Source organism: Tachyglossus aculeatus, chromosome 3 (genome assembly GCF_015852505.1).
Source record: "Tachyglossus aculeatus isolate mTacAcu1 chromosome 3, mTacAcu1.pri, whole genome shotgun sequence".
In the NCBI taxonomy this organism is placed as follows: domain Eukaryota; kingdom Metazoa; phylum Chordata; class Mammalia; order Monotremata; family Tachyglossidae; genus Tachyglossus; species Tachyglossus aculeatus.
Window position 1 is genome coordinate 4970899 of NC_052068.1, and position 23817 is coordinate 4994715.

Sequence of the window (23817 nt, forward strand, 5' to 3'; positions counted from 1 at the left end):
CGTCTCTCGCTCAGAGAAGCGGCATGTCTAAGTGGGAAGATCCTGGGCCGGAGAGTCAGAAGTCACGGGTTCTAATCCTGGCTGTGCCACTTGTCTGCTGCATGACCTTGGGCAAGTCACTTCTCTTCTTTGGGCTTCAGTAACCTCATCTGTATAACTGTATAACTCATCTGTATAACCAGTCAACCTACGCATCAGGCAAAAACTCCTCACTCTCGGCTTCAAGGCTGTCCATCCCCTCGCCCCCTTCCTACCTCACCTCCCTTCTCTCCTTCTCCAGCCCAGCCTGCACCCTCCGCTCCTCTGCCACGGCTAATCTCCTCCCCGTACCTCGTTCTCGCCTGTCCCGCCGTCGACCCCCGGCCCACGTCCTCCCCCGGGCCCGGAATGCCCTCCCTCCACACATCCGCCAAGCTCGCTCTCTTCCTCCCTTCAAGGCCCTACTGAGAGCTCACCTCCTCCAGGAGGCCTTCCCACACTCATCCCCCCCCCCGTTCCTCTCCCTCTCCTCATCCCCCCCGCCTTACCTCCTTCCCCTCCCCACAGCACCTGTATATATGTATATATAGTTGTACGGATTTATTACTCTATTTTACTTGTACATATTTATTCCATTTTTCTTATTTTGTTAATATGTTTTGTTTTGTCATCTGTCTCCCCCTTCTAGACCGTGAGCCCGCCGTTGGGTAGGGACCGTCTCTATATGTTGCCAACTTGGACTTCCCAAGCGCTTAGTCCAGTGCTCTGCACACAGTAAGCGCTCAATAAATACGATTGAATGAATGAGTGAGTCGAAGGGGGAGACGGACAGCGAAACAAAGCATGGAGACGGGTGTCAGAATCAGATGCCGAGGATGCTAACGGGAGACTGTCCTCCGTTGTGCCTTTCAGATTCCTTCACCAGGAGGGTGCTGCTGGCATTGCTGGAGCGGGTGAAATTTGGGGAAACCGTGTCCTACCAGCAACTGGCGCAGCTGGTGGGCCGCGACCAGGCGGCCCGGGCCGTGGGAGGAGCGATGCGTGGAAATCCGGTACGGGCCCGGGAAACGGCGGGCCGCGGGATGAGGGGCAGTGACCCCTAACCACCTTGGCATCCTCCTCCCCCTCTAGGCTGGAAGCTCCTTGATGGTGATGATGATGATTGTATTCATTAAGCACTGACTGTGTGCCAGACACAGGACTGAGCGCTGGGGTGGATTTATTTATTTTGCTTGTACGTATCTATTCTATTTATTTTATTTTGTTAGTATGTTTGGTTTTGTCTCCCCCTTTTAGACTGTCAGCCCACTGTTGGGTAGGGACTTTCTCTATATGTTGCCAATTTGTACTTCCCAAGCGCTTAGTACAGTGCTCTGCACACAGTAAGCACTCAATAAATGCGATTGATGATGATGATGATGACGACTAAGCGCTGGGGTGGATTCATTCGTTCAGTCGAATTTATTGAGCGCTTACTGTGTGCAGCATTAGAGGCAAATCGAGTTGGACGCAGTCTCTGTGCAGTATTAGAGGCAAATCAAGTTGGACGCAGTCTCTGTCCCACATCTTGATCCCCAGCGTGGCTCAGTGGAAAGAGCACGGGTTTGGGAGTCAGAGGTCATGGGTTCAAATACCGGCTCTGCCGCTTCTCAGCTGTGTGACTCTGGGCAAGTCACTTAACTTCTCTGGGCCTCAGTTACCTCATCTGTAAAATGGGGTTTAAGATTGTGAGTCCCACATGGGACAACCTGATCACCTTGTATCCTCCCCAGCGCTTAGAACAGTGCTTTGCATATAGTAAGCACTTAACAAATACCAAAATTATTATTATTATTATTATTATTATTATTGTTATTATTATTATTATTATTATTATTATTATTATTATTATCTTCCAGATGAGGTCACTGAGGCACAGAGCAGTGAAGTGATAATAATAATAATCATAGAATTTGCTAAATGCTTACTACATGCCAAACACTGTTCTAAGCACCAGGGCAGATACAAGGTCATCAGGTTGTCCCATGTGGGGCTCACAGTCTTAATCGCCATTTTCCAGATGAGGGAACTGAGGCCCAGAGAAGTGAAGTGACTCACCCAAGGTCACCCAGCAGAGAAGTGGCAGAATCAAGATTAGACTAAGCGCTAGGGTGGATTCATTCGTTCAGTCGAATTTATTGAGCACTTACTTTGTGCAGAGCATTAGAGGCAAATCGAGTTGGACGCAGTCCCTGTCCCATGTGGGGTTCACTGTCTCGATCCCCATCTTCCAGATGAGGTCACTGAGGCACAGAGCAGTGAAGTGATAATAATCATAGAATTTGTGAAACGCTTACTACATGCCAAATACTATTCGAAGCACCGGGGCAGATACAAGGTCATCAGGTTGTCCCATGTGGGGCTCACAATCTTAATCGCCATTTTCCAGATGAGGGAACTGAGGCCCAGAGAAGTGAAGTGACTCACCCAAGGTCACCCAGCAGACAAGTGGCAGAGTCAATATTAGACTAAGCGCTGGACTAAGCGCTGGGGTGGATTCATTCATTCAGTCAAATTTATTGAGTGCTTACTGGGTGCAGAGCATTAGAGGCAAATCGAGTTGGACGCAGTCCCTGTCCCACATGGGGTTCACTGTCTCGATCCCCATCTTCCAGATGAGGTCACTGAGGCACAGAGAAGTGAAGTGATATTAATAATAATCATAGAATTAAACGCTTACTACATGCCAAACACTGTTCCAAGCACCGGGGCAGATACAGGGTGATCAGGTTGTCCCATATGGGGCTCACAGTTTTAATCGCCATTTTCCAGATGAGGGAACTGAGGCCCAGAGAAGTGAAGTGACTCGCCCAAGGTCACCCAGCAGACAAGTGGCAGAGTCAAGATTAGAAACCAGGTCCTTCTGACTTCCTTATTGGGTACACCTGGTTGCCATTTCTCTCTTCCTCCCTATGGTGACAACTCTCCCTTCCGTAAAAATAATAATGAAATCAATAATAGACATATCTTTAAATTATATTTAATAAATTATTTATTCAAACTAGTGTCTTCCCCTTCCCTCCCCCGCCACCCCCAGACTGTAATCTCGTTATGGGCAGGGAACCATGCCATGAGAAGCAGCATGGCATTGTGGATAGAGCCCAGGCATGGAAGTCTGGGTGACCTTGGGCGAGTCTGTTCACTTCTCTGGGCCTCAGTTACCTCATCTGGAAAATGGGGTTTGAGACTCTGAGCCTCAGGTGGGACAGGGACTGGGTTCAACTTGATTTCCCGGCGCTTAGAACAGTTCCTGGCACATAGTAAGCGCTTAACACATACCGTAATTATTTATTATTATTATGTCTGCTAATTCTGTTTGTCCGTGCTCTCCCAAACGCTGAGTACTGTGTTCTGCACATTATAGGCTATCAATAATTACCATCGATTGACCGACTATTTGACTGATCGTAGTATTGGTTAAGCAATTACTGTGTGCTTCACACTGGGGTAGATAACGAGATCCTTCAGGCTCCGAGGCCCAAACTCTTAGAGGAGCAGCATGGCTCAGTGGAAAGAGCCCGGGCTTTGGAGTCAGAGTTCATGGGTTCGAATCCCGGCTCCGCCACATGTCTGCTGTGTGACCTTGGGCAACTCACTTGACTTCTCTGAGCCTCAGTTACCTCATCTGTAAAATGAGGGTTAAGACTGTGAGCCCCACGTGGGACAACTTGATCCTATTGTATCCCCCCAGCGCTTAGAACTGTGCTTTGCACATAGTAAGCGCTTAACAAATGCCATCATCGTCATCATCATCATCACCAAGCCACGCTGCTTGTCATCTGGGATGTACAACACAGGTCGCGGGCCTGGCTTTCGGATCCACGGATTCTGTGGAGATTTTTAAGTGGCGGCTGCGGAGACTTTATTCAGAAACACCCGCTGTTCTTCAAGCAGCTGGCCTCCCTTCCCATCCTTTTAATCCCCGTGAACGTCAGCATCCAAACGTGACCTCATAATAATAATAATGATGGCATTTATTAAGCGCTTACTATGTGCAAAGCACTGTTTTAAGCGCTGGGGAGATGACCAGGTGATCAGGTGGTCCCACAGGGGGCTCACAGTCTTCATCCCCATTTTACAGGCGAGGGAACTGAGGCACAGAGAAGTGAACTACACAGCTGACAATTGGCAGAGCGGGGATTCGAACCCATGACCTCTGACTCCAAAGCCCGGGCTCGTTCCACTGAGCCACGCTGCTTCTCATTCGCTCAGTCGCTTACATTAGAGCGCGGGTTTCCACCGGGGTTTTAAACTGGTAGCGAATAAAAACACGTGCAGACCTTCCATAATGGATCCGAAGTCCCATCCATGAGATCATTCGCTACCGAAATCGAACAGGGATTAGTGTGGATACCCTATTATCCATCGAGTTTAAGGCAGTTTTCCCTCATGCAAATTGACACCGGCATGGGGTCGAATTCCTCTCAGGGGCTTTTGGAAAGTTTTCCTTCCAATTTGGGTCACTCTACATTCATTCATTCATTCATTCAATCGTATTTATTGAGCGCTTCCTGTGTGCAGAGCACTGGACTAAGCGCTTGAGAAGTACAAGTTGGCGACATATAGAGACGGTCCCTACCCAACAGTGGGCTTACAGTCTACTTAATCCGTTCTGTGACTTTCAACTTTACAAGCTGGTGGAAAAGGGCCAGCAGGAGCCAAGAGTTGTGAAGCACTTAGTAATCATCATCATCATCATCATCAATCGTATTTATTGAGCGCTTACTGTGTGCAGAGCACTGTACTAAGCGCTTGGGAAGTACAAATTGGCAACATATAGAGACAGTCCCTACCCAACAGTGGGCTCACAGTCTAAAAGGGGGAGACAGAGAACAAAACCAAACATACTAACAAAATAAAATAAATAGATATGTACAAGTAAAATAAATAAATAAATAAATAGAGTAATAAATATGTACAAACATATATAAATATATACAGATGCTGTGGGGAAGGGAAGGAGGTAAGATGGGGGGGATGGAGAGGGGGACGAGGGGGAGAGGAAGGAAGGGGCTCAGTCTGGGAAGGCCTCCTGGAGAAGGTGAGCTCTCAGCAGGGCCTTGAAGGGAGGAAGAAAGGAATAATCGTAATAATAATGGCAATAATAGTGGTATTTGTTAAGCACTTACTATGTTCCAGGCACTGTACTAAGCACTGGGGTGGATGCAAGCAAATCGGGTTGAACACAGTCCCTGCCCCACATGGGCCTCACAGTCTTAATCCCCATTTTACAGATGAGGGAACTGAGGCACAGGGAAGTTAAGTGGCTTGCCCAAGGCCACACAGCAGACAGGTGGCGGAGCAGGATTAGAACCCATGACCTTCTGACTCTCAGGCCAGTTCTCTGTCCACCAAGTCACTTGGTACAGTGCTTTGCACACAGTCAGCACTCAATAAATACGATTGAATGAAAGCAGCATGGACTATTGGCAAGAGCTGGACTGTGAGCCCGCTGTTGTGTAGGGACCGTCTCTATATGTTGCCAACTTGTACTTCCCAAGCGCTTAGTACAGTGCTCTGCATCATCATCATCATCATCAATTGTATTTATTGAGCGCTTACTGTGTGCAGAGCACTGTACTAAGCGCTTGGGAAGTACAAGTTGGCAACACATAGAGACCGTCCCTACCCAACAGTGGGCTCAGTAAGCGCTCAATAAATATGATTGAATGAATGAGCATGGGTTTGGGAGTCAGAGGTCGTGGGTTCTAATCCTGGCTCCTCCACTTCTCAGCTGTGTGACTTTGGGCAAGTCACTTCACTTCCCTGTGCCTCATCTGTAAAATGGGGATTAAGTCTGTGAGCCCCACGTGGGACGACCTGATGACGTTGTATCAGCCCCAGCGTTTAGAACAGTGCTTGGCACATAGTAAGCGTTTAACAAATACCATCATTATTAGTGAAAAGGGCACGGGCCGTGGGGTCAGAGACCATTTTGGGGTTTGTTGTGGTACGTGTTAAGCGCTTACTATGTGCCAGGCAGTCACCTCATCTTTAAAATGGAGATTGAGACTGAGAGCCCCACGGGGGACGTGGATTGTGTGTCCAACCCCATTTCCTTGTCTCCACCCCGGCACTTAGAACAGTGCTTGGCACAGGTCACTTGTCTGCTGTGTGACCTTGGGCAAGTCACTTTGCTTCTCTGGGCCTCATTCATTCATTCATTCAATCGTATTTATTGAGCGCTTACTGTGTGCATTCCCTCATCAGCAGCTTGGCTTAGTGGAAAGAGCCCGGGCTTTGGAGTCAGAGGTCATGGGTTCAAACCCCGGCTCCGACAATTGTCAGCTGTGTGACCTTGGACAAGTCACTTCACTTCTCTGTGCCTCAGTTACCTCATCTGTAAAATGGGGATTAAGACTGTGAGCCCCCGGTGGGACAACCTGATCACCTTGTAACCTCCCCAGTGCTTAGAACAGTGCCTGGCACATAGTAAGCGCTTAACAAATACCATTATTATTATTCGCTGGACCTCAGTTCCCTCATATGTAAAATGGGGATGAAGACTGTGAGCCCCATGTGGGACAACCTGATTATCTTGTATCCTCCCCAGCACGTAACTTCTCTGTGTCTCAGTTACCTCATCTGTGAAATGGGAATGAAGACTGCGAGCCCCACGTAGGACAACCTGATCACCTTGTAACCTCCCCAGTGCTTAGAACAGTGCCTGGCATCATCAATCATCATCAATTGTATTTATTGAGCGCTTACTATGTGCAGAGCACTGTACTAGCACTGTGTACTGGCACATAGTAAGCGCTTAACAAATACCATTATTATTATGATTATTCACAGGACCTCAGTTCCCTCATATGTAAAATGGGGATGAAGACTGTGAGCCCCATGTGGGACAACCTGATTATCTTATATCCCCCGCAGCACGTAACTTCTCTGTGCCTCAGTTACCTCATCTGTAAAATGGGAATGAAGACTGCGAGCCCCACGTAGGACAACCTGCTCACCTTGTAACCTCCGCGGCGCTTAGAACAGTGCCTGGCACATAGTAAGCGCTTAATAAATGTTATTGTTATTATTATTACTATCTTGAAGATAGTACAAGCGCTTCGTGCAGTGCTCTGCACACAGTAAGCGCTCAATAAATACGATTGATTGATTGATTGAAGATGGGGATTGAGACCGTGAGCCCCACGTGGGAAAGGGATCGGGTCCAGCCCGATTTGCTTGTATCCACCCCAGCTCTTAGTACATGCCTGGCACATAGCAAGCGCTTGACGTACACCATAATTATTATTATTAACAAACGCCACAGTTATTATTATCCTTATTAGACATCAATACTCCCTGCTCGAGTGTCTCTCGTCCTGTTGGAGGTGGGGGGAAGAGAAGAGTCAAAAGGCTCGGTTCAACAGGGGTGAAATGGCAACTGTGGCTCAGCGAGAGCTGGGCTCCTTTGCCACCTTTGCCACCTCTGCGGCCTCTCTGTCGACGTCCTGTCGACACTTCGGACGATTTCCAGGAGGATTTGCCATCCAGTGGCCTCCGACTGTCGCCTCTTCACAGTCCCGGCCTCCCCCCGGGTGGCTAACACGGGCCCCGTTTCCTCCTCACGCCGAATCCGCTAAATGCCTTTCGAAGGCGATCGATAGCCAGGACGGAGCGTTCTCTCTCTCTCTCTCTCTCACCTCTTTCCGAAGCCAACACATTATCGAGGAGCCGGTTTAGTCCCTGATCGCCATGAGCATCCATGGCGGCCCGAGCCTCTCTCCGCCAGTCACCTAGGTGGCTGTTGATAAAGATTTAGCATCGTGTTCTGAGCTGCAAGAATGTCAGTCGCGTTGAACCATTTGACCAGCAGAAAAAAAATGCCCGGCGAGATATTGATTCCAGCTTCTCAGTGTCACTTGTTCACCGGGATTTAGGTATTGATGAGGCTGTAAGTGAAAACAATCTGTTTCCCCGTGGGGCCGCTGCCCAGAAGAACAAAAACAAAGTTGGAGCAAATATTCAGCCGCCGATCTAGAATCAGAGGGTTCCCGTTATGGACGGGAGGCTCTTCGGCGTTCTTCCGTGGATGGCGGATCTCTGGGTTTGAAAGTTTCAGAGCGTCGGAGACGGGGGCTGGGGAAGTGACTAATCCCCTTCGGGGATGCGTGGGATTTCGGTGCCGGGGGGATACTAGAGAAGCAGCGTGGCTCAGTGGAAAGAGTGTGGGCTTGGGAGTCAGAGGTCATGGATTCGAATCCCGGCTCCACCAATTGTCAGCTGTGTGACCTTGGGCAAGTCACTTAACTTCTCTGTGCCTCTGTTATCTCATCTGCAAAATGGGGATTAAAACTGTGAGCCCCCCGTGGGACAACCTGATCACCTTATATCCCCCCAGTGCTTAGAACAGTGCTCTGCACATAATAAGCGGTTAACGAATGCCATTATTATTATCGTTATTATTATACTATGAGCTCCTTGGCTAGGGATAAAAATGATGTTTTATGCAGCCCAAGCTTTAAAGGAGAGGAGGCGGGGTGGCACTCCTCTGAGAATGTCCTTAGGGTCCCAATAAATTTAGCTGAGGTTCATTATTTTAATAGTCTGCGAGCCGCCACCCAAATTACCCCAAATGGAAGCAAGGTTCACGTTGTTAAAATTAGAGATGTGCCTGATTTCCCCAAGATGCAACACCTCCCGACAATAATGTTCAGTTGTGAGCGTCCTCCTTCTAGCAATGGTAATAACTGTGGCATTTGTTGAGCACGTACTAAGTGCCGAGGACTGTGCTAAGCACTGGGGTAGATGCAAGATAATCAGGTCAGACAGAGTCCCTGTCCCACATGAGGCCCGGAGTCTAAAGGGGAGTGAGAACAGATATTTACTCCTCACTTTATACTCACTTAGTTGAAGAAATTGAGGTGCAGAGAAGCTAAGTGATTTTCCTAGGGATTAAATACATGTTCTCTTTCCTGCTTAGACCTAGAAGCAGTGTGGCACAGTGGAAAGAGCCCGGGTTTGGGAGACAGAGGTCGTGGGTTCTAATCCCGACTCTGCCACATGTCTGCTGTGTGACCTTGGGCAAGTCACTTAACTTCTCTGAGCCTCAGTTCCCTCAGCTGTAAAATGGGGATTCAGATTGTGAGCCCCACATGGGACAACCTGATCACCTTGAATCCCCCCAGCACTTAGAACAGTGCTTTGCACATAGTAAGTGCTTAACAAATGCCATTATTATTATTATTATCATTATTATTATTATTATTATTATTATTATTCTTACAAGGCAGGGACTGTGTCCAATCAGATTATTTTATGTCTATCCCAGTGCTTGGCACACAGTTAACGCTTAATCAATCAGTGGTATTTACTGAGCACTTACTATGTGCAGAGTGTTGTTTTGAGTGCTCAGGAGAGTACAATACGCCAGGATGCTTAATAGTACGATACTAGTTTTTATTACTTCTTCACTTCTCTATCTCTCCATTATCTTCCTCCTCCTATCTGTAAATAACTTGGCATTTGTCTCCACCATTGGATTATTCATTTCTTTTAATGTCTGTCTCCTCCTCTAGACTGTAAGCTCATTGTGGGCAGGGAACATGTCGACCAACTCTGTTGAATTGTACTCTCCCAAGGATTTAGTACAGTGCTCTGCACACAGAAAGTGCCCAATAAGTACCACTGATTGAGTCAAGAGCAGGGGTTAGTTCCCTGTACCATTATTGTATTCTCCCAAGAGCCGTGAAGTAATAAGAAGAAGAAGAAGAATCGTGGTATGTGTTAAGCGCTTATTATGTTCCAGGCACTGTTCTAAGCGCTGGGGTGGATAGAAGCAGAATCTGGTTGGACACAGTCCCTGACCCACGTGGGGCTCAGAGTCTTATTCCCCATTGTACAGATAAGGAAACTGAGGCCCAGAGAAGTAAAGTGACTTGCTCGAGGTCAGACAGCAGACAAGTGGCGGAGCTGGGATTAGTCCTTCTGATTCCCGGTCCCAGGCTCTTTCCACTGGGCCACACTGCTTCTCTCAGCATACAGCGCTCTGCAGGGTATAGCGCGCCACACTCAGTATCCACTCCCCAAATGTGATGGACTAACGATGGATCAACAGAGAGGTTGCTTTTTTGTTTTGTTTCAATGGTATTTGTTAAGTTCTTACTATGTGCCAAGCACCGTTCAAAGCACTGGCGTAGATTCGTTCATTCATTCATTCAGCAGTAAAGAGAGACAATCCCTGCCCACACCGGGTTTACAGTCTAGAAGGGGGAAGACAGACGTCAAAACGGGAAAACAGGCATCAATATCAATAAGTAGAATTATAGACGTATATACATAAGTGCTGTGGGGTTGGAAGAGGGGGGGAAAGAGCAAAGGGAGTGAGTTGAGGTGACGCCGAGTGAGGGGGAGCTGAGGAAAAGGGGGGCTTAGTGTGGGAAGGCCTCTTGGAGGAGGTGAGCCTTCAGTAGGGCTTTTAAGGGGGGCAAGAGTGATTGTTTGGCGGATTGGAGGAGGGAGGGTGTTCCAGGTCAGAGGTAGGATGTGGGCCGGGGGTTGACGGCGGGGCAGGTGAGAATGAGGCCCAGGGAGGAGGTTAAGGCAGCAGAGGAGCGGAGGGTGCGGGCTGGGCTGGAGAAGGAAAGAAGGGGATGAGGTAAGAGGGGGTGAGGGGATGGACAGCTTTAAAGCCGATGGTGAGGAGTTTTTGCTTGATACAGAGGTGGATGGGCAACCACTGGAGGTTTTTGAGGAGGAAGATGACATGCCCTGATCGCTTCTATAGAAAGATAATCCGGGAAGCGGAGTGAAATATGGACTGAAGTGGAGAGAGGCAGGAGTTTGGGAGGTCAGAAAGGAGGCTGATGCGGTAATCCAGTCAGGACGGGATGAGTGCTTGTACTAATGTGGTAACAGTTTGGATGGAGAGGAAAGGACAGATGTTGGCCATGTTGTGAAGATGAGACCGGCAGGATTTGGTGACGGACTGGATGTGTGTAGGGGACTTTTAGACTGTGAGCCCACTGTTGGGTAGGGACTGTCTCTATATGTTGCCAATTTGTAATTCCCAAGCGCTTAGTACAGTGCTCTGCACATAATAAGCACTCAATAAATGCGACTGATGATGATGTAGGGGAGAGAGACAGAGAGAGAGACAGAGAGAGAGACAGAGAGAGAGATCAAGAATAACATCAAGGTTGCGGGCTTGTGAGACGGGAAGGATGGTAGTGCCGTCAACAGGGAGAGAACAGGGTTTGGGAGGAAAGATAAGGAGCTCTGTCATGGACATGTTGAGTTTTAGATGGCGGGCAGACATCCAGATGGAGATACAGTGCTCTGCACATAGTAAGCGCTCAATAAATACGATTGATGATGATGTCCTGAAGGCAGGAGGAGATATGAGCCTGGAGGGAGGGAGAGAGAACAGGGGAGGAGATTTAGATTTGGGTGTCGTCCACATAGAGACGGTAGTTGAAGCCGTAGAGGTGAATGAGTTCTCCAAGGGAGTGAGTGTAGATGGAGAATAGAAGGGACCAAGGACTGACCCTTGAGGGTTCAGATACAAGCAAATCAGGTTGGAAACAGTCGATGTCCTACTTGGAGATTCCAGTCTTAACCCCCGTTTTCCAGATGGTGGAACTGAGGCCCAGGGAAGTTGAAGACATTATATTCATATCTGTCTCCCCCTCTAGACTGTAGGTTTGTTGTGGGAAGGGAATGTGTCTATTTACTGCTTTAGTGTACTCACCCAAACGCTTAGTACAGTGCTTTGTCCACAGTGAATGCTCAATAAATACGATTGAATTGAATTGACGTGAAGTGACTTGTCCGTGATCACCCAGCAGACAAGTGACTAGAAACAACATGGCATAGTGGATAGAGCCCGAGCCTGGAGTCAGAAAGTTATGGGTTCTAATCCAGGCTCCACCACTTGTGTGCTGTGTGACCTTGGGCAAGTCTGCACACAGTAAGCGCTCAGTAAATACGATTGAGTGAATTGAATGAAAGTCACTTTACTTCTCTGGGCCCAATCTGTAAAATGGGAATTGAGACCGTGAGCCCCACGCGGGACAGGGACTGTGTCCAACCCGATTTGCTAGTATCCACCCCAGAGCTTAGGACAGTGCCTGGAACATAGTAAATGCTTAACAAATGCACTCATTAGTATTATTATTATTATTATTGTTAACGCAAGTCCTCCCAACCCCCAGGGCCGGGCTCTATCCGCTAGGCCTCGCCGCTTATCACACCACTCTTCTCCTTCGCAGATCGCCATCATGATCCCGTGTCACCGAGTGATTCTCAGCAGCGGCAAGATCGGGAACTACGGGGGAGGCACAGCGACCAAAGAATGGCTCCTGGCCCACGAGAGACGCCCCAAGGCCCAGCTTTCCCGCCCAACTGGGCGCGGCACGGCTCCAACCTCATCCAACCCCTGATCCCCTGGAGAAGAGTCTCCGGTTCTTCGGCCGCGGCAATATCTGAGCGACACGTCATTGTAACGCGGCCTCCGGAGTGAAATGTGCAGTTTCCAGATTACATTAAAAACGCCGGCCGGGTCCTGAGGGGAGCCGAGCCGACATCTTACAGCGGAGCCATTCCCGCGTCCCGTGCTTGGGCTTCTCGGTTTTGCCCGTCCGTCGTCCACCCAAGATGCTTTCTATTTTTAATGTTCATTAAGGCAGGGATGAGGGGGCGGGAGGGACATTGCGATAGAGGGAAGCCGCGTCCGTCCATCCGCCCACAACCCTAGGGAAGCAGCATGGCTCAGTGGAAAGACTCATTCAATCGTATTTATTGAGCGCTTACTGTGTGGCAGAGCACTGTACTAAGCGCTTGGAAAATACAAGCTTGCGACATATAGAGACGGTCCCTACCCAACAGCGGGCTCAAAGTCTAGAAGAGCCCGGGCTTTGGAGTCAGAGTTCATACGTTCAAATCCCGGCTCTGCCAACTGTCAGCCGTGTGACTTTGGGCAAGTCGCTTAACTTCTCCATGCCTCAGTTCCCTCATCTGTAAAATGGGGATTAAAACTGTGAGCCCCCCCGTGGGACAACCTGATCACCTTGAAACCTCCCCAGCGCTTAGAAGAGTGCTGTGCACGTAGTAAGCGCTTAACAAATACCGTCATCATTATTATTGTTATTAGGGAGGTTTCTTGGCACCGAGAGAAAGCAGCGTGGCTCAGTGGAAAGAGCCCGGGCTTTGGAGTCAGAGGTCATGAGTTCGAATCCCGGCTCCACCACAAGTCTGCTGTGTGACCTTGGGCATGTCACTTAACTTCTCTGAGCCTTAGTTACCTCATCTGGAAAAATGGGGATGAAGACTGTGAGCCCCACGTGGGACAACTTGATCACATTGTATCCCCCCCCCCAGCCCTTAGAACAGTGCTTTGCACATAGTAAGCGCTTAACAAATGCCATTATTATTATTATTATTATTAAATGTACAGTGCAAGTGCTTAGTACAGTGCTCTGCACACAGTAAGCGCTCACTAAATATGATTGAATGAATGAAATGCACAACGGCATTTCAGCCCTCCCCCATTTCTCTCTCTCTCTTTCTCTCTCTCTCTGTCCGTGCAGGCCGAATCTCCCAGCCCAGGGGAGACACAAAGCCTCCTCCGGCCTCCTTCGAGGTTCGGACGGGGGAGACGGAGTTTGACCTCCCCCCGGCTTCTCCGGCCCCTCCGGAGGAAATGGCTATTGAACGGTCCGGTCCGCTCTTCCCGGCTATTGTTAGAGCAAAACGTGGGACTTGTTCCCGTCTCCAGCTTGCAGGCAGACAAAGCTTTGATCTTATTTTTATCACTACTTTCGTGGGGTTTTTTTCTTCAGCCCGGATGGCGTGATTGGAATAAAAGGTTTGACTCTCTTGAAGGCCACACGCCGCCAGCCCACCACCAAATTAACAAAAAAAATAATGTTACTAATCCAGGCAGGATGGTGATTTTGGTTGTGAGTGAAGAATCACAGCAATAATAGAGAAGCAGCATGGCTCAATGGAAAGAGCACGGACTTGGGAGACAGAGGTCATGGGTTCAAATCCCGCCTCTGCCACTTGTCAGCTGTGCAAGTCACTTCAGTTCTCTGGGCCTCAGTTCCCTCATCTGTAAAATGGGGATTAAGACTGTGAGTCCCACCTGGGACAACCTGATCACCTTGTAACCTCCCCAACACTTAGAACAGTGCTTTGCACATAGTAAGCGCTTAATAAAGGCCATTATTATTATTAGTATTCAAATGCCGGCTTCACTGCTTGTCAGCTGTGTAACTTTGGGCAAGTCACTTTACTTCTCTGGGCCTCAGTTACCTCACCTGTAAAATGGGGACTAATAATAATAATAATGATGATGATGATGGTATTTGTTAAGTGCTTACTGTGTGCAAAGCACTGTTCTAAGTGCTGGGGAAGATACAAGGTGATCAGGTTGTCCCACGTGGTGCTCACAGTCTTAATCCCCAATTTACAGATGAGGTAACTGAGGCCCAGAGAAGTGAAGTGACTTGCCCAAAGTCACACAGCTGACAAGTAGCTGAGCCGGGATTAAGACTGTGAGCCCCATGTGGGACAACCTGATCACCTTGTATCCTCCCCAGCACTTAGAATGGTGCTTTGCACATAGTAAGCGCTTAACAAATACCAAAATTATTATTATTATTATTGTTATTATCAATACTTATGGTACTTAAGCGCTTACTATGTGCCAGGAACTGTACTAAGCCCTGTCCTGTACTAAGTACTAAGCACTGAACTAAGCTAACCAGTGAATGCTGGTTTATCCCCAGTGGGGGTGATTTTTCAGACGGGTACAATGTCTATCCATTATTAATAATCAGGATAATGATAATAATACTGTCCAGTGCTTAGAACAGTGCTTGGCACCTTAGTAAGCATTTAACAAATACCATCATTATTATTATTAAGCGCTTATGAGATGCCAAGCACTGTTCTAAGCACTGGGCTAGATACGAGTTAATCAGGTCAGACACAGTCCCTGTCCCACATGGGGCTCACACTCCGAATCGCCATCTTACAGATGAGGAAACTGAGGTCCAGAGAAGAGAAGTGACTTGCTCAAGGTTACCTAGAAAACATGTGGCAGAGCCGATTTTAGAACCCAGGTCCTTCTGAGTCCCAGGCCCGGGGTCTGTCCACTAAGCCGCCGCTGCTTCTCTTGGAAATCAATCAATCGTATTTATTGAGCGCTTACTGTGTGCAGAGCACTGTACTAAGCGCTTGGGAAGTACAAGTTGGCAACATATACAATCCCTACCCAACAGTGGGCTCACAGTCTAGAAGATGTTCACTTTCGCCCAACTTACCAGGGGAAATTTCTATGCGGACAAAAGCAGCAACACAACTCATTCATTCATTCAGTCAGTCAGTCAGTCATATTTATTGAGCACTTACTATGTGCAGGGCACTGGCCTAAGCACGTGGAAAGTACAATACAGCAATATAGACAATCCCTGCCCACAACGGGCTTACATTCATTCAATCGTATTTATTGAGCACTTACTGTGTGCAGAGCACTTTACTAAGCGCTTGGGAAGTACAAGTTGGCAACATATAGAGATGGTCCCCCCAACAACGGGCTCACAGTCGGCCCCCGGGCCACCTTTCCCTCTCAAAATCCCACGGGGCGATTTCCAGCACCAACCATCGCCATCCCGGATGTCACAGAGTTGAAATAAATCTGTAACCGGGAAGGAAGTACCATTTGGGACCTACGAAGGGGCTGATGTTTCACGTCAACATTAACGTTTCCCCAATCTTATTCCCCATCCTCCCAACCACTGTCTGCCATTGTCACTTCTGGACAACATATGAAAAGCGAGATACTTCGGCAAACATCCTTCTCGACGTCGTAGCCGGGTTCCACCCTCAACTTCTCCCATTTTTGCCCCTCGAATTTCCGCTGATCTCCCTAAAGGCAAGCTGAGCCCACTGTTGGGTAGGGACTGTCTCTATATGTTGCCAATTTGTACTTCCCAAGCGCTTGGTACAGTGCTCTGCACACAGTAAGCGCTCAATAAATACGATTGATGAGGAAGAGGAGGTGAGAGACCGAATTTAGCATCCGAGTCTGTTTGACATCATTCACCCGTATCCCGGCGGGTGGCCATTTAGAGAGATTGGCGCATTGTAAGCCTGCATATTGGCCCCGATCTCATATTTTCTCCGATCTCATTACATAGTCTATGAAAGTTGGGAGGAGACCTGGATTTAGAAAGACAGACTCGATGGCGATTTGAATTTCTTGCCTGTAGGATGGGCACTGTCTTACTTTGCAAAGGAAGTGTGTTTTAGAGGGGTGATAGACTTTCTCTCGGTTCCTCGTGCGCCCGTCATGTGCTGTGGGATCCCACCTACACACGGATGTGTTTGTGTGTCGCACGTCTGGCTTTTCTGTCCACTGTGTGTGTGTGTTCCCAATAGAGACAGCTTCAGCTTAGAAAAATCATCCGCGTGTTGTCCGTACCCTGTGTTGATGGGCCCTTCTTCTGTTCACCATCTTTCCTCCGGTTAAAGGATAATAATAATAATAATAATGGCATTTATTAAGCACTTACTATGTGCAAAGCACTGTTCTAAGCTCTGGGGAGTTTCCAAGGTGATCAGGCTGTCCCACAGGGAGCTCACAGTCTTCATCCCCGTTTTACAGATGAGGTAACTGAGGCCCAGAGAAGTGAAGTGACTTGCTCAAAGTCACACAACTGACAATTGGCAGAACCGGGATTTGAACCCATGACCTCTAACTCCAAAGCCCATGCTCTTTCCCACTGAGGATGAGTTTGGTGACCGAAGGGTACGGCTGAAACTCGGAATCGTCTTCTCCGTCCGACTCTGGGCAGTCGGCCATGAGAACCAATGGCAGGGGTGGGGGCTGGAAGCCATCTAAAAGTAATAATAATTATTATAATTGTGGTATTTGTTAAGTGTTTACTATGGGCCAGGCACTGGGCTAAGCGCTGGGGTGGAAATAAGCAAATCAGGTAGGACGCGGGCCCTGTCCCCAGTGGGGCTCACAGTCTTAATCCCCATTTTACAGATGAGGGAACTGAGGCACTGGGAAAATAATAATAGCAACAAGGGTATCTGTTAAGTATGTGCCAAGCACTGTTCTAAGTGCTGGGGTAGATAGAAGGTAATCAGGATGTGCCACGTGGGGCTCACAGTCTTAATCCCCATTTTAGAGATGAGGTAACTGAGGCACAGAGAAGTGAAGAGGCTTGCCCAAGGTCCCAGAGGAGACAAGTGGCAGAGGCAAGATTAGAACCCACGTCCTCTGACTCCCAAGCCTGTGCTCTTTCCACTGAGCCACGCTGCTTCTCCGAGGGAGGTAAAGGGACTTGCCCAAGGTCACACAGCAGACGCATGACGGGATTAGAACCCAGGTCTTTCTGACTCTTAGGCCTGGGCTCTAGCCACTGGGCGGTTCTGGTTCTTGACCGTTCATTCAATCGTATTTATTGAGCGCTTACTGTGTGCAGAGCACTGTACTAAGCGCTTGGGAAGTACAAGTTGGCAACATATAGAGACGGTCCCTACCCAACAGTGGGTGCACAGTCTAGAAGACCACCGGATGCTGCTGGGATTTCTTGACCATTCATTCATTCATTCATTCATTCATTCATTCAATCGTATTTATTGAGCGCTTACTGTGTGCAGAGCACTGTACTAAGCGCTTGGGAAGTACAAGTTGGCAACATATAGAGACGGTCCCTACCCAACAGTGGGCTCAGAGGCTAGAAGACCACCAGATGCTGCTGGGATCCCCGGAGGTAGCGGCCACTACAGCGTGAGAGACCTCGATCTGAAGGCCTTCCTCGTCTAGAGGTTGTGGAAATGCTGATGATGTCCAGTCTGTGGGCCTGGGGCATTGGAGGGAGGAGGAGGGAGGGGGGGTCATTCATTCATTCATCCATTCAATCGTATTTATTGAGCGCTTACTGTGTGCAGAGCACTGTACTAAGCGCTTGGGAAGTACAAGTCGGCGACATATAGAGACGGTCCCTACCCAACAACGTGCTCACGGTCTAGAAGGGGGAGATAGACAACAAAACAAAACATGTGGACAGGGGTCAAGTCATCAGCTCAGCCAGGGGCTTTCCCAGGTCTGGCATCCTCATCTCTCCCGATAGAGAAGCAGCGTGGCTCAGTGGAAAGAGCCCAGACTTTGGAGTCAGAGGTCATGGGTTCAAATCCCAGCTCCGCCACTTGTCAACTGTGTGACTCTGGGTAAGTCACTTCACTTCTCTGGGCCTCAGTTCCCTCATCTGTAAAACGGGGATTAAGACTGTGAGCCCCCCGTGGGACAACCTGATCACCTTGTAACTTCCCCAGCTTTTAGAACACTGCTCTGCACATAGTAAGTGCTTAATAAATGCCATCATTATTATTATTATTATCCTCATCTCCCCTGATAGAGAAGCAGCGTCGCTCAGTGGAAAGAGCCCGGGCTTTGGAATCAGAGGTCATGGGTTCAAATCCTGGCTCCACCACTTGTTGGCTGTGTGACTCTGGGCAAGTCACTTCACTTCTCTGGGCCTCAGTTCCCTCATCTGTAAAACGGGGATTAAGACTGTGAGCCCCCCGTGGGACAACCCGATCACCTTGTAACTTCCCCAATGTTTAGAACAGTGCTTTGCACATAGTAAGCGCTTAATAAATGTCATCATTATTATTATTATTATCCTCATCTTCCCTGATAGAGAAGCAGCGTGGCTCAGTGGAAAGAGCCCGGGCTTTGGAGTCAGAGGTCATGGTTTCAAATCCTGGCTCCACCACTTGTCGGCTGTGTGACTCTGGGCAAGTCACTTCACTTCTCTGGGCCTCAGTTCCCTCATCTGTAAAACGGGGATTAAGACTGTGAGCCCCCCGTGGGACAACCTGATCACCTTGTAACTTCCCCAGTGTTTAGAACAGTGCTTTGCACATAGTAAGTGCTTAATAAATGCCATCATTATTATTATTATTATCCTCATCTCCCCTGATAGAGAAGCAGCGTCGCTCAGTGGAAAGAGCCCGGGCTTTGGAGTCAGAGGTCATGGTTTCAAATCCTGGCTCCACCACTTGTCGGCTGTGTGACTCTGGGCAAGTCACTTCACTTCTCTGGGCCTCAGTTCCCTCATCTGTAAAACGGGGATTAAGACTGTGAGCCCCCCGTGGGACAACCTGATCACCTTGTAACTTCCCCAATGTTTAGAACAGTGCTTTGCACATAGTAAGCCCTTAATAAATGCCATTATTATTATTATTATTATTATCCTCATCTTCCCTGATAGAGAAGCAGCGTGGCTCAGTGGAAAGAGCGCGGGCTTTGGAGTCAGAGGTCATGGTTTCAAATCCTGGCTCCACCACTTGTCGGCTGTGTGACTCTGGGCAAGTCACTTCACTTCTCTGGGCCTCAGTTCCCTCATCTGTAAAATGGGGATTAAGACTGTGAGCCCCCCGTGGGACAACCTGATCACCTTGTAACTTCCCCAGTGTTTAGAACAGTGCTTTGCACATAGTAAGCGCTTAATAAATGCCATCATTATTATTATTATTATCCTCATCTCCCCTGATAGAGAAGCAGCGTAGCTCAGTGGAAAGAGCCTGGGCTTTGGAGTCAGAAGTCATGGGTTCAAATCCTGCCTCCACCACTTGTCGGCTGTGTGACTCTGGGCAAGTCACTTCACTTCTCTGGGCCTCAGTTCCCTCATCTGTAAAATGGGGATTAAGACTGTGAGCCCCCCGTGGGACAACCTGATCACCTTGTAACTTCCCCAATGTTTAGAACAGTGCTTTGCACATAGTAAGCGCTTAATAAATGCCATCATTATTATTATTATCCTCATCTCCCCTGATAGAGAAGCAGCGTGGCTCAGTGGAAAGAGCCCGGGCTTTGGAATCAGAGGTCATGGGTTCAATTCCTGGCTCCACCTCTTGTTGGCTGTGTGACTCTGGGCAAGTCACTTCACTTCTCTGGGCCTCAGTTCCCTCATCTGTAAAACGGGGATTAAGACTGTGAGCCCCCCGTGGGACAACGTGATCACCTTGTAACTTCCCCAATGTTTAGCACAGTGCTCTGCACATAGTAAGTGCTTAATAAATGCCAACATTATTATTATTATCCTCATCTCCCCTGATAGAGAAGCAGCGTAGCTCAGTGGAAAGAGCCCGGGCTTTGGAGTCAGAGGTCGTGGGTTCAAATCGTGGCTCCACCACTTGTCACAGCTGTGTGACTCTGAGCAAGTCACTTAACTTCTCTGGGCCTCAGTTCCCTCATCTGTAAAATGGGGATTAAGACTGTGAGCCCCCCGTGGGACAACCTGATCACCTTGTAACTTCCCCAATGTTTAGAACAGTGCTTTGCACATAGTAAGCGCTTAATAAATGCCATCATTATTATTATTATTATTATCCTCATCTCCCCTGATAGAGAAGCAGCGTGGCTCAGTGGAAAGAGCCCGGGCTTTGGAGTCAGAGGTCATGGGTTCAATTCCTGGCTCCACCTCTTGTTGGCTGTGTGACTCTGGGCAAGTCACTTCACTTCTCTGGGCCTCAGTTCCCTCATCTGTAAAATGGGGATTAAGACTGTGAGCCCCCCGTGGGACAACCTGATCACCGTGTAACTTCCCCAGTGTTTAGAACAGTGCTCTGCACATAGTAAGTGCTTAATAAATGCCATCATTATTATTATTATCCTCATCTCCCCTGATAGAGAAGCAGCGTGGCTCAGTGGAAAGAGCACGGGCTTTGGAGTCAGAGGTCATGTGTTCAAATTCTGGCTCCACCACTTGTTGGCTGTGTGACTTTGGGCAAGTCACTTCACTTCTCTGGGCCTCCGTTACCTCATCTGTAAAATTGGGATTAAGGCTGTGAGCCCCCCATGGGACAACCTGCTCATCTTTAACCTCCCCAGTGCTTAGAACAGGGCTTTGCACATAGTAAGCACTTAATAAATGCCATCATTATCATTATTATTATTAATGTCCCCATTCCCAGGACCACTTCCAATTGGCCAGACAACTCTCTGAAACCAAGGCTCATTCATTCATTCAGTTGTATATATTGAGCACTTACTGTGTGCAGAGCACTGTACTAAGCGCTTGGGAAGGACAAGTCAGCAACATCTAGAGATGGCCCCTACCCAACAATGGGCTCATGGTCTAGAAGAGGGGAGACAGACAGCAAGACAAAACAAGTAGACAGGCATCAATACCATCAAAATAGATAAATAGAATTAGTGATATATACACAATATGTCCGACTTGTTCATTCATTCGATTGTATTTATCGAGCACTTACTGTGTGCAGAGCACTGGACTAAGCACTTGGGAGAGTGCAATAAAAAGATAAACGGACACATTCCCTGTCTGCAACGGGCTCACAGCCTAGAGGGGGAGACGGGCATTAAGAGAAATAAATGAATGACAGATATGGACATAAGCGGCATTAATAATAATAATAATGATAATAATGTTGGTATTTGTTAAGCGCTTACTATGTGCAAAACACTTTTCTAAGCGCTGGGGTAGATACAAGTTGATCAGGTTGTCCCACGTGAGGCTCACAGTCTTAATCCCCATTTTACAGATAGGGTAACTGAGGCCCAGAGAAGTGAAGGGACTTGCCCAAAGTCACACAGCTGACAATCGGCAGAGCCGGGGTTTGAACCCATGACCTCTGACTCCAAAGCCCGGGCTCTTTCCACTGAGCCACACTGCTTCATACTGCATTAAGAAGCAGTATGGTGTAGTAACTAGAGCCTACGCCTGGGAGTCAGAAGGTCATGGGTTCTAATCCCAGCTCTGGTGTGTGACCTTGGGCAAGTCACTTCGCTTCTCTGGGCCTCAGTTCCCTCATCTGTCAAATGGGGATTGAGACTATGAGCCCCACGTGGGACAGGGACTGTCCGACCCGATTTGCTTCTATCCACCCCAGTGCTTGATACATGTTTTGTATAATAATAATAATAATAATAATAATAATGGCATTTGTTAAGCGCTTACTATGTGCAAAGCACTGTTCTAAGCGCTGGGGAGGATACAAGGTGATCAGGTTGTCCCACGTGGGGCTCACACTCTTAATCCCCATTTTACAGATGAGGTAACTGAGGCACAGAGAAGTTAAGTGACTTGCCCAAAGTCACACAGCTGACAATTGGCGGAGCTGGGATTTGAACCCATGACCTCTGACTCCAAATCCCATGCTCTTTCCAATGAGCCACGCTGCTTCCCTTCAGAAAGTGATTAGGTTGTCCCACATGGGGCTCACAGACTTAATCCCCATTTTACAGATGAGGGAACTGAGGCACAGAGAAGTGAAGTAACTTGCCCAAAGTCACACAGCTGACAAGTGGCGGAGCCGGGATTTGAACCCATGACCTCTGACTCCAAAGCCCAGGCTCTTTCCACTGAGCCACGCTGCTTCTCTATCCCCCTCGTCCCCCTCTCCATCCCACCTAACCTCCTTCCCTTCCCCACAGCACCTGTATATATGTATATATGTTTGTACATATTTGTTACTCTATTTATTTATTTTACTTGTACATATCTATTCTATTTATTTTATTTTGCTAGTATGTTTGGTTTTGTTCTCTGTCTCCCCCTTTTAGACTGTGAGCCCACTGTTGGGTAGGGACCGCCTCTATATGTTGCCAACTTGTACTTCCCAAGCGCTTAGTCCAGTGCTCTGCACACTGTAAGCGCTCAATAAATACGATTGATTGATTGATTGATTTTGTTTTGTTGTCTGTCTCCCCCTTCTAGACTGTGAGCCCGTTGTTGGGTAGGGACCGTCTCTATATGTTGCCGACTTGTACATCCCAAGCGCTTAGTACAGTGCACTGCACACAGTAAGCATTCAATAAATACTATTGAATGAATGCTTGGTGCATAGTAAGCGCTGAACTAATACTGTAATTATCATTATTATTCAGTGATGTGGGGCTGGGGGGGGGGGGGATGAAGCAAATCAGGGCAATGCAGAAGGGAGGTGGAGGAGAAAAAAGGGGGTCCAGCCAGTTTTCCTTCTCAACCCTCCCGCCTCCATCTCCCCTCGCTCATGTCATTCCTCTGGTTGGAACGCCCCTCCCCAGGACCCCCAGGACCCCCAAGCTCTCCCCAATCTGGAAGCCCCCCCCTAAAACCCCACCTCCTCCAACAAGCCTTCCCTGATTGGGTCCCACCACCCCATTCGAACCCACAGCCAATGCTTGCGTTTGCTTTAATGGTATTTCTTAAGCTCTTGCTATGTACCAGAGACTGTACTAAGCGCCAAAGTAGGTACAAGCTAATCAGGTTGGATACGGTCCGTGTGCCACATGGGGCTCAGAGTCTTCATCCCCATTTGACGATGAGGGAGTGGAGGCCCAGAGAAGTGAAGTGACCGACCCAAGGTCACCCAGCAGACAAGAGAAGCAGCAAGGCCTAGTGGATAGAGAAAGGACCTGGGACTCGGAAAGTCATGGGTTCTAGTCCCCGTTCCACTATTTGTCTGCTCTAATAATAATAAAATAATAATAAAATAACAACAATAATAAAATAATTATAATATAATAATTAAAAGTGATGTAATAATAATAAAATAAAATAATAAAATAATAATGATAAAATAATAATAATAATAAAATAATAATACAATAAAAAGTGATGTAATAATAATAAAATAAAATAATAAAATAATAATGTTAAAATAATAATAAAATAATAATACAATAAAAAGTGATGTAATAATAATAAAATAAAATAATGAAATAATAATGATAAAATAATGATAAAATAATAATAATAATAATAAAATAATAAAAAGTGATGTGATAATAATAAAATAAAGTAATAATGATAAAATAATGATAAAATAATA

The 23817-nt window shown here is 47.7% G+C and overlaps 1 protein-coding gene across 1 annotated transcript in view; it reads left to right on the top strand.

Moving 5' to 3' along the window:
• The window catches only part of MGMT (O-6-methylguanine-DNA methyltransferase), a 312579-nt gene extending 300026 nt beyond the window's left edge, over positions 1 to 12553 (top strand). The window contains exons 5-6 of the mRNA XM_038744020.1: positions 892 to 1031; positions 12228 to 12553. Coding sequence (XP_038599948.1) covers positions 892 to 1031; positions 12228 to 12398 — 311 coding nt within the window. The 3' untranslated portion in view covers positions 12399 to 12553. The remainder of the gene's footprint in view (positions 1 to 891; positions 1032 to 12227) is intronic.
• Positions 12554 to 23817: the final 11264 nt, after the last annotated feature.